General features: G+C 37.6%; 3 protein-coding genes and 1 long non-coding RNA gene across 5 annotated transcripts in view; 3 read left to right on the forward strand and 1 right to left on the reverse strand.

Annotated features, from left to right (window-relative positions):
• LOC132194290 (barrier-to-autointegration factor) overlaps positions 1–14,464 on the forward strand; it is a 295,962-nt gene that overhangs the window by 47,622 nt on the left and 233,876 nt on the right. The window lies entirely within an intron of this gene.
• LOC132194227 (ubiquitin-ribosomal protein eL40 fusion protein-like) lies at positions 2,513–3,619 on the forward strand. The gene is made up of 3 exons (XM_059615384.1): positions 2,513–2,648; positions 2,904–3,102; positions 3,288–3,619. The coding sequence occupies exons 2-3, from the start codon at positions 2,913–2,915 to the stop codon at positions 3,482–3,484; spliced, it is 387 nt and encodes a 128-aa protein (XP_059471367.1). The 5' UTR covers positions 2,513–2,648; positions 2,904–2,912; the 3' UTR covers positions 3,485–3,619.
• Positions 6,319–7,255, reverse strand: LOC132194228 (uncharacterized). The gene is made up of 3 exons (XR_009441523.1): positions 6,932–7,255; positions 6,610–6,874; positions 6,319–6,552 (listed from the first exon to the last, which is right to left on the reverse strand). It is a non-coding gene; the product is annotated as an uncharacterized LOC132194228 (long non-coding RNA).
• The window catches only part of LOC132194226 (histone acetyltransferase KAT7), a 148,233-nt gene continuing 141,056 nt past the window's right edge, over positions 7,288–14,464 (forward strand). The window contains exons 1-7 of one of the 2 annotated variants that reach the window (XM_059615383.1): positions 7,288–7,653; positions 7,713–8,439; positions 8,584–8,784; positions 8,941–9,188; positions 9,351–9,638; positions 9,689–9,915; positions 9,976–10,162. In XM_059615383.1, the coding sequence (XP_059471366.1) occupies positions 7,639–7,653; positions 7,713–8,439; positions 8,584–8,784; positions 8,941–9,188; positions 9,351–9,638; positions 9,689–9,915; positions 9,976–10,162 (1,893 nt within the window). In that variant the 5' untranslated portion in view covers positions 7,288–7,638. Of the gene's footprint in view, positions 7,654–7,712; positions 8,440–8,583; positions 8,785–8,937; positions 9,189–9,350; positions 9,639–9,688; positions 9,916–9,975; positions 10,163–14,464 lie in introns of both variants that reach the window. The other variant, XM_059615382.1, reaches the window with a different exon arrangement.

Raw genomic sequence — 14,464 nt, forward strand, 5'->3', positions numbered from 1 at the left:
TAAAACATACAGTCAGCCAAAATGAGGCCAAGTTTTTTATAGAAACTAATGTTGGAAAGTGTTGAGCATGTTTTTTGATCATTTAAAAATTATCAGTGTTTTGAAAAAGCTTTTTATGGATTTCAATAGCCAGATGGTCATGTTGAATACAGTTTAAGTTTATTCACTTGTAAATTAGGCTTTGCCTGGCGCAAATAATTTCCATTTTGAACAAATTTTTCTTACTATCCACTCTCATTCCATTAAAAGAACCCTTCAAAATTCTAAATCGCAACTTGTTACAATAATCTGCACCAAAAATAACACAAAGATTGATTAAGGCGTGTCACCGAGTTTACAAAAGATACATTTCTAGTAGCAAACACTTTCATTTGCATTATAGCTGTTGAGTGTCAAAAATTAAAAATCAGCGCTTTGTGCTTTCTTAGCCAGTTGGTAGAAAAATATGTAATGTTAATATGAAAAACGCCGATCAATCACAATCTGTACTTATGTAGTTTTTAGCAAAAGATATGAGTATGAGATGTTTACTTGGTGAAATAAGTATTCAATTGATTTCAAATTCACAATAACAGCTGCACTTTCACATATTAACTTGAAACGAGAGACTTTAAATTTGACAAGAGTGGCGTCGTCAGTCCATCTGCTGTGGAAAACTAATCATGAAACTATAATAGTCATAGTCTGATTAAATAATACACACAACTAACTCTGGAAAGGAATCTGTAATATTTAATCCATGTCGATAATTAAGCCTCAAAGTACTGTGACGAAAGAAAATTGTAGCACCTCGGGAAGGTGATCAGGTTGAAAAGTCCAAAAACTGAATTGAGAGATAGGAAAAAACATTGTGAAAAAAATTAGAATTTCTAAACCATGCTTCAATAGTGAAGATTTCAATTAAGAGAACGGTCAAATTATTTGAAACGGCTTAAGATTAAAAGAGGTGAAAAATTGTAGGCCCTAATGTAAGGGCACCTAAGTTGACAATGGAGCAAAGCTGATGGCGACACATGGCCAAATTTGGTGCGCACTGGATCATTTACAATAGATAAAGAAGAAGTGATAAAAGGCAAAAGAATAAGAAAAACTTCTTCTCAAAACTGTTAGTTCTGCTTCTTATATAATGTAACTGTGATGTTGTCCCTGTAATTATTAATATTATAGTAGTCAGGATCAAACCCTTTTACCCACCATTCTTTTGTAGAAGTCAGTATAGAGTCCTACAATAGGATGGCAGCATATTTTTGTTTATGAATATTTAATTATGTGTATTGAGAATCGCAGCAAGTGGGTGCTAAGCACCGTCGGATCGAAAAACTCTTTTCTGACATATACACAAGAAATTTTTTGAGGCAGCCCACTGTCAAATAACTCTTTCGCCGCGTTTCTTTTTTACTCTCTCATTTTTTTATTTGCAGTTGGGAAAATGCAATATATAAGTATTATTGTGCAGTATTACTCTGGATGTTTCTCTACTAGAATAATTAAAAAGTTGAATTTTGTCTCTTTCAAAAGAAGAGGGTGATATAAAGCGATATAAAAAAAAAGTGCGAAGGATCGAATGAGGAACTCTGACGGGCTCAGAATGTATTGTGATTATTGATATGAAAGATGATTGATTTTGCCTTTCAAAATTTACAATTTTAAACACCGCAAGAAAATTGGCAAAACTGTTGCTCATTTCTGAAACGAAATTCTGGTCTTCGAAACTGCGAGTTCTATTTGGGCTTGCACTAATTTTTTTTAATTATTTTTTCAGCTCCAATTAATTAATTATAAATTAAATTATGCATGTCCAAGCGCTTAAATAGCGGGGCGCGCATGATTGGCACTGTCAAAAACTTTATGAAAATAACTGGTTGTATATTTCTTATATTCAAAAATGGAAAGGAAAAAGCGAGATGTTTTGTTGTTTTAGCAATAAAGAATCATGTCAATATGAAAACGAATTATTCTATTCACTCTTGTAAAACCTGGAGTATCCCATTTGTCCCATGTATTTAAAAATCGTTAAAAATAAATAATGTAGGAGAATTTTAAATCAATTATAATGGAAATTCCAAATCTTATAGTCTAAGTGTTTTATTAATGTAGAAGATGCTTCTATGTTATTAGTTTAAAAAGTCAAAATCGGTCAAAATTATTATTATATCCATTTTTAAATTCAGACTAATTGTAAATATCAATAAAAAAAGTGGATTTAAACCATTCTAATATTTCTGCAAAAATTAAAAAAAAAATGGCATAAAAAAAAGGAAGGTTTTTTCCATTTTAAAATTTCTGCATTTTCATTGCTCAAAATAACAGTTAATAGCTGCGGTTAATAGAAAATAGAAAAATATAAAAAATTCTGGTTTCGGGTACAACGTGTTCTACAAAATAGAAAAAAAAATCAGAATAACTCCTTTATCTTGTTTTGTTTAAAATGAATATATTTTAATAATAATGCTTTTGAATTTTAACTGCGCTCAGAGGCTCAGAGCTCAGCGCAATACGCGATGCACTTTCCCCTCGCGCCAAACCAAGTTTGAATAGAATTCCCGCCGTGCCACTGCTGCTTTCAGCGCCGCGAGTGTCGAGTTGGAGAATTATCAGTATTTTCTTGTCTTCAGCGGAGAGGTTTTTCTAGTCCACGTTGTCTGCAGGTAATTTGCATTTTTCATCCAATTTTTCCACTTTTTTCAGCTTATTTCTCAATATTATGATGATTTTTGTACTAAGCCTTAGGACACTTATGAAATTTGAGTGATTTTAACACTATGTAGCTGAAAATTGAGGAAATCAAATGCGGTGAGGCCGCATGTGGCTTCGGCGCCATGCTTGCCCTAAAGCACCCCCGCACGATCAAAGCGTCGGCCGGAATCACACAATTTTATTCACAAGTTCGTTTTTATTCTCAGGCTACCAGCATGCAGATCTTCGTGAAAACTTTGACGGGAAAGACCATCACCCTTGAGGTCGAGCCTTCCGACACCATCGAAAATGTCAAGGCTAAAATTCAGGACAAGGAAGGCATCCCTCCAGACCAGCAACGCTTGATCTTTGCTGGAAAGCAGCTCGAGGATGGTCGCACCCTGTCTGATTACAATATTCAGAAAGGTAAATTTTAAATTATAAAAAAAATCCGTGAAGTTTGCATTATTAAAATGATGATTTTACTAATTGCCTTAGGACACTTTTGAATGTCTGTGATATTAATTCATTAATCTGAAAAAATAAATTAAATAAAATCACTTATTCATGTGAAAACTGAATTTTAATCAAAAAATTTTTGTTGTCAATAGAGTCGACCTTGCACTTGGTGCTGCGTCTTCGTGGAGGTGTGATCGAGCCCACCCTGAGGATCCTGGCCATGCGCTACAACTGCGACAAGATGATCTGCCGCAAGTGCTATGCCAGACTGCACCCGAGGGCCACCAACTGCCGCAAGAAGAAGTGCGGACACACTAACAATCTGAGGCCCAAGAAGAAGCTGAAGTAAACTTTGGCGCTCTTTTACTTTCACACGGCAACCACCGACAAGTCATATTATTGTGCCATCAAAAAGCTCTGGTCATTTTGAGAATACTCAAGCTATGTTACCAAATAAAACGACCCTAAGTTATACAATCTAAAATTTCTGTTGCTTGTTTGATCTCATCATGTACCTCATATTATTAATTAGAAATGTAATTTTCAAACAAATCATGTTATATATTTTTGAATAGAAATGCCTAAAAACTTTATTCATGTGAGGGGTATGTTTTGAGATTTAAATATTTAAAATGACAGGAGAGTTAATTTTTTTGCTTTCATAGAATACTTTTAACATCTTGCGAATCGAAAGCTATCTAGAAAATTATAGTTCACTTTGCAAAATGGAAAGTTACGCGTAAAAGAAGGTAGAAAAACGTGGATTTTTACCTGTTTTTGACCACCGGACATTACCTTCGCCCCCTGTTAAGAAGCAATGGGGCGAAAATGGAAAAATAAGCAAAATTCCACAAGTCATGCCAATGATGGATTTTGATTTGAGTGACGTTTATTTAACTATCCAATTTCCTTAAAAAAATTATACATTCGGATATCGACAATTATACAATAGTCACATTTTATCTAAACTGGTATTCCTGCAACAATTGGCTATTTCTTTGCTTTCTTTCATAGACATAATATGATTTTGCCAAATGTGCAGACCCAGAGCGGGCCATCATTTGCGTGTTTTGGGTGACGACCGCGTGAGAAAATTTTATTATTGAGAACGCGCAAGTGGTGTACGTGAGACCGCCTAAAATAAGCTCGCAGAACAAATCCTGTTTTTTATGTAATATAATTACTAAATACTCGAGTCTCCAAAATGGAACGTCTTTCCGTTCACAATTCAGCTCTTGCGGTCAAGAGTAAGAGAGCTATATATATAGTAGTTATGTAGTAGTGCTAGCCTCCTCCATTAGAGGTCAAAAAACATAAAACTGGTGTCCGTGATTTGAACAATATATTTTGATTTAATTGTCCTCTTCAGGCCGACTAAAAGTATGAATCGTAATATCGTCAACATAAAATTAATTGTAAGATCGTTGATCGTTAGATCCTGACCAGAGCTTGGTTAACAAATAATGAATTAAATAAATAAATGAACAAACAAATAAAATAAATCAAATATTAAATAAATAAATCATTAAAAAAACATTTTACTTCTACGCACATTTAATTTGAGAAGTATGTATGTACTTTTTCCGCTAAAAAGGTTTTTGTCAATATTTTATATTTCTAATCGTCGGTGTTTTACACGCGCGCCTCGATTCATTATCGCTTCAGCAAGAGTTCCAAAAAATTTCAAATGTAAATAGCTACATCAAAAAGATCTATGGATGCAACAAATTAATTTTTTTCCGCACTGGCTGCTTTGTTGAGGGTGTCGCCATCATAGGCACTGAAAAGCCGTTACACCGATTCTATTGTTGCAACAAACAGTTTACATCTTAGTTTAAAATTTGTCATTACGCCGTCAACCCTTGCCCTGGTCAGAGCGAAAACATGGAGCTCGTTTCGATCGTCAACCGAAAAACTCCGTCGTCCGATAAGGCTTGTAAGTATTTAATTCTGTAGGGGGGAAACGGGAAATCCGAATCACTTTTAAAACTTTCCTTCAACGGCAAACTCACTTTTTCCAAATTTTTTGAAAATTCTTGCAACGAATTTTTTAAAAAAGTGTTCGCATTCCAACTTTGCCGTTGTGTAGGAATTATAAAAATTCGTCCGGTCGCGATCAGAATTTAAATATTCGCTCAATTGATATCAAAGAATTTTTTAAAAATTGATTTTGTTTGAACGAATTTTTGAAAAGATGTACTCGATCGGACGAATTTTTAGAATTCTTATGCAACGGTAAGGTTGGTCGCGGCACATATTTTCAAATATTCTTTGGAAGTTAAAAAGGAGTCCAACACGTTGTATGAAATTTGTCTAAATTTCTGCTTTTAATAATCACTATTCTTTATACAAATTTTATTTTTTCGGGTGTCGTCACTGTCTTGCAGGATGACTACAATGCCACATTTGGTGTCGGCAACAATGCTAGGCATCGCAGATACTCCTTGGCAGAGATTCGGAGCGCACACAAGCTCATCATGATGCGTGTTGAGGTGTCACCTACACTCTGGCCGGCGAGTCAACTTTGACATCTATCGCCCCCCCGGCCTGCGTGTTGGACGTGGTGAAGGTTTATGCAGAGCCAGGAGCGCAGAGCAAACGGCGCTTGAAGCAAAATTCTTTGTGGCGTGATCACCAAAGAGACCACTATTGTATACGCTCACGAAGGCGAAACAAGATCGATTCGTATTGGTCTAACAAAATCCCGCACAAGTGGATATTTTGAAGCTTCTACCATACTGAAGCTGCTTCCTGGACATTAGGACCCTTTTCTCCACGCGGATTCAGACGATTAGTCAACCAGAGATCACTTCGTCTGCAAGAATTTTTGGACAAACCCCTTGACACAAATTTAGAAAGTACTTTTCAATCTTCTGTTCGACCAAGCTGCCTCATTTTTAAGAATCCGGCCCTGCAAAAATTATCTCCGTTGAAGAAATTTCCACCCCAGCTGCGGACGAGCACGAGCGAATAAAACAGTTAGCGCTGGACATGCCACCGCACACGGACGCCCTCCCACCGCGTCTCCTCCTGCCGTAGACTGCGGAAGATGCAGCCCGGCCGCCTAAAGACAATCCACGGACTGTGTGTTTCTGTTTAAAAGACTTTTGAATTAAAACTTCAATGATGGTAGCAAATTAAAAATTTTCCACCTTATTGTTAGCATAAATAATCTAACAAAAATTGTTTAAATGGTTTAACCCAAAAAATTTATCATTTACATTACAGTAAAATTTAAACCTAGTAATATAATAATACTATATTAAATATTAAAAATAATAATATACAAAATTGTAAAAAAAAAACAACCTCCCTGATCAGATCCCAGTCTCGCAAGAAAAGGTGGGAAAAGGCAATCCTCTGTTGTCCCAGGTGTAGGCTTATGTGCGTGTATTTACTCTTCGCAAACCACCACAGCTGTAATTTTTAAATTTTGTAACAAATTATAAAAACCGCATTTAAGTTTTTAAATACCTGAGCACTGACGAGGAAAATTTTTATGAGCTGCCCAATGAACTTGTACGGATATCTTCGTTTAGCCTGCCACTTTTCAATCGGGTTCATGAAAAAGAAGCGAAGTTTCCTGCGCATTTTAGTGCCAAGAAAATGTTTTTTTGGGTTCGAATCTATCTTCTGCCTGGGAAACTGAACTCTGGTCTCTGGTGGTGCTCTCATGAGCAACATTGCAGTTGATTGGCTGCATGGTTGCGATTTCTTTCCAAATTCATCGCCTCCAACTCTGCAATGTCACACAAGTTAAACTTGATTTTCAAGCGAGAGTAAAAATAATGTTTACCATCTTCGCTTTCGTTGGCCCCAGACCAGGAGCCGGACCTGCGCCTCATCTCAGGTGGGTCTCCTGCTCCCGTAGGCTGAAGGGCCGAGGTTTCTTCGGTGCTGTTGAGCATCAGTGCGTTTGCCCTCGCAAATGTTCATGTTCATTCTGTTGTTATGAAACTCGGCCTCCACTTTTCTCCGTAATTAAAATAACAGTGTTGAATTTGCAACTTATAATCTGCAGCTTGATGATTGATCTACTACTTCCCATTGGTACCATCCATTGATTTACTATTTAATAATAATTTAATTATTAGCTCCATATAGTACCATCCATCACTACCATCACCATCGAACATGCCTGATTATTGTGTTCCATGGCTACGTTCCACCATTCCAACATCCATCAAAATCGATGGAGTTTGTGACAACTTGAAAGCTCAAAAGACAAAATTTTGATCACAAATTTTGTGAAGAACGAATTAAGAATTTCTTTTAATCGCATCACTTATAATTAATTTTAAAATTATTGATGATAAATTCGCAGAACAAAATTTTTTTCTAGAGCGCGGGAGAATCGGCTGGGATCGTTTGCACTTTTTTAGGTTGGTAATTAATTCAACATGGCGGGCTTTTGTTTTGGTTAGTGTATTTACCTGTAAAAAAGTCGATATTTTGATAGATAAACGCGTTTGAAAGCATTTTTGACAGCAAGGTCTGCTCGAGATGAGTCGGAAAAAGGTATGAAAATAGTTTTGCCCGAACGAATCGGTCCATTTAATTCAAAACGGCGTTTTCAGGCTCGCAGCAGCTCGGAGTCGGGGAGCTCCAGCAATAGTTCTGGATCTTCCTCAAGCTCCTCTTCCTCCTCAGGGAGCGACTCGAGCTCTTCCGACTCGGACGGGTCCTCAGCACCGTCGCAGAGGAGCCTTCGCAGCGTCAAAAACCGCGGTCACTCGACAGATTCGGAGCCGCAACCACCGCCAAAAAAGACAGCGACGCCTGCCGCCAAAAACGCGGGTAAAAATGCACCGGCGAAATCGGCGCCAGATTCTGACAAGAAGGGACAAAAGAAGGCAAACAGCAAGCCGGCGTACACCTCGGACTCGGACGAGTCGGTCGAGGTCAAGCCCAACACAAACAGCTCCAGCAAACAGCGCAAAGTGCCCGCCAAACCCAAGGCGACGGCCACCGTGACGCCTCTCCTCCGCAAGGCGGCCGCCCCCGCCTCCAAGTCCACCCCCAAGGGCAAGGCCAATGCGAACAAAATACCCTTCAAAGCGCAGCCCAAGACCAAGAGCATTTTCAGTCCAGAGCACAGCAGCGAGAGTGACACCCCCGAGGTCTCTGTCAAAGCAAGTACGTCCAAGTCGACTCCTGCCCAAAATAAGAATGGTGCCATCAAGAAACAGCCTCCTATTAAGGCGGCCTCAAGTGCGAGCAAAAGCAAAGAGCCGGCACCACCACCACCTAGACGAAACACAAGATACAGTACTTCCTCAACCACCGGATCTTCAGGCTCTTCTGGTAATACTTAAAAGATGAATCTCTTAGTTTTAGGGATTTGTAAATTTGACACATAAAACTGAATTAAACCCAAAACAAAATTTTAGAAACTATTATATAATTGATCATAAATTTTGATTCTAATACAACTCTTTTAAATTGCAGACAGCAGCTCGGATAGTGAATCAAGCACGTTAGCTGTTGCCACTCCACAAAAACGACCCCCGAAGAAACCAACACCTCAAAGCAAATCACCTTCAAAAAACAATGCAAGTCGACCACCTGCTTCTGGGAGTGACACAGAGACGAGTCCGACCAAGCAGCCAGTCACACGGAAACTCACCAGATCTTCAAACGTCCGACGAAGTAAATTAATCTCCGTCAATCATTCATAAACATATAATTTATTTCCAAATTACATTTTTACTGCGTGATTTTTAAATTATTCTATAAGTGTCTATATAAGAAATTTTTCTTTTAATGAATGAAATATTTATAATCTTTGTAATTTAATATCAGCAGATTCGAAGCCCTCCAAAGCTGCTGCAGTACCTACAGGCAAGAAAGCTCCAGCGCGATCTGTGACCAAGAAAGGCAAAGGTCGTCCAGCAAGTAGTGCCGAAATAAGCACCGTCGTTGTTCCAATAGAGGAACGCAAGTGTCCAGTCAGAAATTGCGACTCTAGTGGTCATTTGAGTGGAAGGCATGACAAACATTTCACCGTCGAAGCCTGTCCAATATTTCACAATTTGAAACCTCATCAGTGCTATGTAAGTAATTAAAATTTTTACCACAGACAGATACAAGCTAGAATAATCAATTTGAAAACTTTATTATTAAAAGAATATTATGGGATTAGAGGTTAATTTTTTTTTTCTTTCTAAAAATGCCTTACTTTTTAGAAGAGAATAATAAAAGTTATATAATTTCAGGACATGTATTTGGAGAGGAAAAAGCATGACGATGAGAGGAGAAGAGCTCTGACTTGCCTGGGTCGAAAGTCGCCTGGCAGAACTCAGTCTATGGATCAAAAGGCATATCAGCAAAAGGTGAAAGACTCGAGAGATAAAGCTTCTGCTCTTTCCTCAACGGTGGACTCGTCCAATAGTCTCAACGAAAGTCTGGTCGACTTCAACAGGGAGCCGAAACTGGGCAACGTTGCTTCCGAATATGATCTCAGACTGTTCATGGAAGCCCAAGCTGCTGCCAGCGACAAAATGGTTAGGACACTTTTGAATTTCTCGCACAATTTTTATAAAATTGTCCCCAGGAGGACGACTTAAAGGGTCTGCCCAGCAACAAAGGCACCAAGTACATCGAAATGGGCAAGTTTGACATGGAGGTGTGGTACCAAAGCCCGTACCCCGAGGAGTACGCAAGCCTTCCAAAATTATACCTGTGCGAGTTTTGTTTACGATACATGAAAACTAGAATTGTGCTGAAAAGACATTTGACCAAGTGCGTTTGGCGGCATCCGCCGGGGGAGGAAGTGTACAGGTAGATTCAAATTTTCTTTTTAAATGATCAAATTTTAATTTTGTTTTTTAAACTTTGCAGAAAGGAAAAAATATCAGTGTGGGAAGTGGACGGCAAGAAGTACAAAGTGTTTTGTCAAAATTTGTGTTTATTAGCAAAGTTTTTCTTGGACCATAAAACTCTGTACAATGAAGTGGAGCCGTTTTTGTTTTATGTGATGACAACGGCTGACGCGGAAGGCTGTCACACCGTTGGATACTTCAGCAAGGTAAGACCAGAATTCTTTTAAACTTTTGGTGGATTTAAAAATAATATATATTTTTTTTATAAAATTACTTATTATAAAATATAATTACGGAATCGAATAGCAAAAATATATCTTTTGAAATTAAGTTTTATTTAATTCAGGCGGTTCAGATAATAAAAACACTTTGCTTATTTATTTGCTTCATTTCTTATTCAGGTTGATGCCATATCAAGTCTAATGGTAATTAATCATGTCAGTAAAGGTTTTGCAATGTTCTCCGTCATTAGCTTGACAAATGCAAAATCAGTGACCTTTCAGTCTTGTTTCGGCCAATTATTTTTCTCATTTGCCCCCAAAGCAGGGCCTCTCGCCAATTTATTTAAGATATTTATTAATCCCCCGGCGATTTTGCCAGCGAGATAGAGAGGCGTGCGCTAACGACCCCGCTCACCCCGGCGGGGGTGGGTGGATCGGCTGCTGTCTGGAGCGGCGTCGGACGCCCGTCGCGGAGCGTCACTCGTTTGGCACCAAACGCGCGCGCCCGCCCGCCGAATCGCGATCGATGGGCTCAGTCGGCTCGACATTAATAATATGCAGCCAATAATAGCGGCATTTGGGCAATCGAATTAGCGAGCGAGAGAGCGCGGCGCGACAGATGCAGAGAGAGAGAGAGAAAGAGGCACCGGAAACAAGGGAGGGTGTCGATCCCACTCTGTCTTATGACCTCTGCTCCCAACTGTTTGATATTGTTATATCGCTTCTTTGCAAAGATCAATATAAAAAATGCATCCGTAATCAGATAGAAGAGCTTATTTGCATATATATTTAATGCTAACTGGATCTAAGAATGAATGTGAAATGAATCAAAAAAAGAAATGCGTCCAATTTCTCTAAACAATAAAAATTTTCTTTTAAAATATATGCAGCTCAAAATATTTAAAAAAAAATCGTATTCAAAGCCTGAAATTATTGTTTAAATAAAAGACAAAGAATAATTTGTGAGCTGTTTTTAGAAATAAAGTAATAGTTTGCGAACCAAATTTTGAAATTTCTACGATATTTTTATTTGATAAAGTTGTTTTGCAATATCCAGGAATTTAAGTTGAGTGTCTTCCTTGAATATTATCTATTACTAACAACATTCAAATTTAATTGCAGATGTGTCGAGAATCTTTAAAACAAAAGGAATAAAATTGATTTATTCATTTAATTAATAGATCTCCGAGAAGCTATGATGCTGATTTGCTAAGGGAGAAGCCTGAAAATTTAATCTATAAATTTATTTTAAAGACAAAAAAATTGATATTTTAGGTTTAATGAAGAGAGGCTCACTTTTTTTTCACAAATACTGATGATCATACTGTCAACGACTGCTGCTTTTGATTTGCTCCTCTAATGGGGTTTTTAAGCATTTTCTTCAACATTTTTTTTTTAAGCTTTACTGCTGATAGTTAAAGTTGAATTTGAAATAAAAAATATTTGATGACCAAATAAAGTGCGTAGCGATAATTATTGTCACTTTTCGTCCAACTATTGGAATCACAAGTCGTCAATTCCTGATAATATGTGTCAATTAAATGGCGAAATTCTGTAATTCTAATCACCAATCAAGCATTAAAGACGGTTAAATGCCCTGTCAAAGAAACCGAAGTAACAGGACCTCTGAGCAAGCAAGATTCTCCACTTTTTGCTTTCGTGCTAAAAAGTGAAGAAAGGAATGTGACCTAGCCGATGATGAGATTCACATTCCTGATCAATTGCGTAACAGTTGTTGCTCCTGGGAGAGGCTGCCTGTGCCATTTTCCTCATTCCAAACTTTGTACTCGGCGTTTCATTGCGACGGCTGAAATTTTCAGTGGTGATATCGCGAATTGTTAGATGGCGAAAAGAGAGCGAGCGAGAAAGAAAGATCTCCTCCGCCGCCGCCGCCGCCTCGTGTGCAACTTCTCCTCCGCTAGACGCTCCTTATTGCTTTTGCAGAATAAAAAGCAAAGAAACGGGCCACCCTCCTCCCTGATGCCGGCGCTGCGATGGTGCTCGGCCTAGCACACCATGTTTACGCACAAGTCTACTATGCCGGCTAAACTAATCCAGCTCTTTTTGCCGCAATCTGCAACACGCTGAGCTCCGGCCCTGCTCACTTAGTTAGTCAAGTTAGGCCTGGGCGCACATCTTTTCGCAAACATAGCGCCGCTCGCATAAATCCTCTTCGGCCTCTCTAGCTCGTCATTTGCGAGCGTTTATGCGCTTGTTCAAACAACGACCGAATTCCGAGCCGAAAAGTGATGCCAAATTGCGCACGTCTCCTCCGCAGAAGGGAACAGTGCAAATCACGAGCGACCAAATTTCAGAGCAAAGAGTCAACTGGTTAAAAATTAATTTAATTGAAGATTTAATTAACACTCTTTCAAGAAGATTCAAATTAAATTAAGACGTTTACCAAAGCCAGTCCAGAATGAGAACTATTGAAAATGGAAGAAATTAAGAATGAAAATTGTTTCTAAATTCTCTTATGTTCCAAAATCTTAAGTTTTTATTGCTTTATTGAGAGTGAAGTGCGGTAAAGCCATCTTTTATGGAGAGAAAAAATATGCTAATTGTAAGTGGCAATTTCTTAATTTTTACACTAGTTAAGCTATAGTTAATTACATAAAATATGAACAAATTATTAAAATTGCTTAAATATGACCACAAAAAGTTGTAAGTTTTGTATCAACTTTTCGGTGGAAGTTCCAAGGTCTTTTTATTTAGAGCAGTAGTTAATTTAAAGTCAATTGTGCATTACTTTCTTAACTGCCAAAATTATGCTTTATTCGGCACATTATTTCACGTATGAATATCGCAAGATGAATTAGAAATAAAGGAATAATTATTAAAAACAAGTCTGCCAGAGCCATTGACAAATTTTAACCAACTCGTCTACTCCAAGTTTAAGATTTTTTTAAAAAAATCTATATAAAATTTCCTATACGTTTCTGAATTAAATTAATTATTTGTGTAACACTTTTAAAACAAAAATTTAATTATATTGTAATTTTTCAACAAAATTTGAGTATTCGTGCAGTTCCCCTGGGAAAAAATAACGAGGACACACAGCGGCCAGACAGATAAGATTTTGTGCATGCGAAAATTGGTCAGCCAGCAGCAGCACCCGTTGAAAAATACATCATTTTTCTCTCTCGAGAGAGAGGCTGACTCACTCACGTGGTGTCTCGAGTGAAAAAAAAATTAAGCATTGTACTCGGCGCGAAACAGCCGGCACGGATTTTTATTACTTCGCGCGCAGACCTTTTCAATGGTGATCCACAACAATAATAATCGAATCGAACCTGCCGTCTGGCAGCAGCATAATGGAAGATGCGCCGGTGTGCGCCGCCTCGACTTCCTAAATCAATTACAAAGAGGAGGCACCGAGAGAGACGAAGGTGAGATATGACGTCGCTCGGATGCTTTTGCGTCATGCCTGACTCACTGATTTATGAAGTCGTGCGAAATAATTCAGTCTTCTCTCGGCTCACTTCTGTCTGACTGGCTCTTCGCTCGCTCGCTCGCGCGCCAAACTCGGCTCGATTGAAAATCAGCGTTAGAGAGAGAGAGAGATGCCCAAATAAGGAGCCGTAATGATGATAGACGATAAATCGCACAGAAAGAATCCTGCTGTGCCTTCAATGGGCCGTCAAGTGCAATACTTTGATACAGACAAGTGATGACAACTTAAAATTTTTATAAACACTTAAAATAAAAACTGTTAAATGTTAAAAGCAAAATGATAGTTTTTTTTTAACAAAATGTTCTCCAAATTAATGCAAATTTACGTTAATATTGCTGAATTTATTTAATATAAAAATGCCTTTATGATATTGAGCGGCAAGAAAAAAAGAATAATTGAAATTGGGAAATTTAATTAAGCCTGACGAAAGCACATAATATATAATCGGATTAATTTATTGAAATTCAAGAACCAACTAATGAAATAATTGTATGAAATTAAATCGAATTATGAACATGACATCAATGAAGCAAAAATTTCAGTGAATTTACCAGAGCTTAGATTAATGAAGAAAATGATAAATAAGCGTTTTAAACAAATAAAAATTAAAAAAAATAAATATATTTAACTATTTTATAAAAAAATCAGTAGTAGTTGTTTTTTTATCAACCAATTTCACAATTGATTGTTCTGAATTGTTTGGAGGAAAATAAAATAAATTGAACTTAATAATTGGTCTGATATTTAGTACTTTATTTAATCAAAACTGCAACATTGTGGTTTGCCAAAGTAGTTAAGAGCAAGTTTGATTTTGCACTCTCAAGTGCTGGGCA

Source organism: Neocloeon triangulifer, unplaced genomic scaffold (genome assembly GCF_031216515.1).
Source record: "Neocloeon triangulifer isolate White Clay Creek 2 clone unplaced genomic scaffold, ASM3121651v1 ptg000006l, whole genome shotgun sequence".
NCBI classification, from domain to species: Eukaryota; Metazoa; Arthropoda; class Insecta; order Ephemeroptera; family Baetidae; genus Neocloeon; species Neocloeon triangulifer.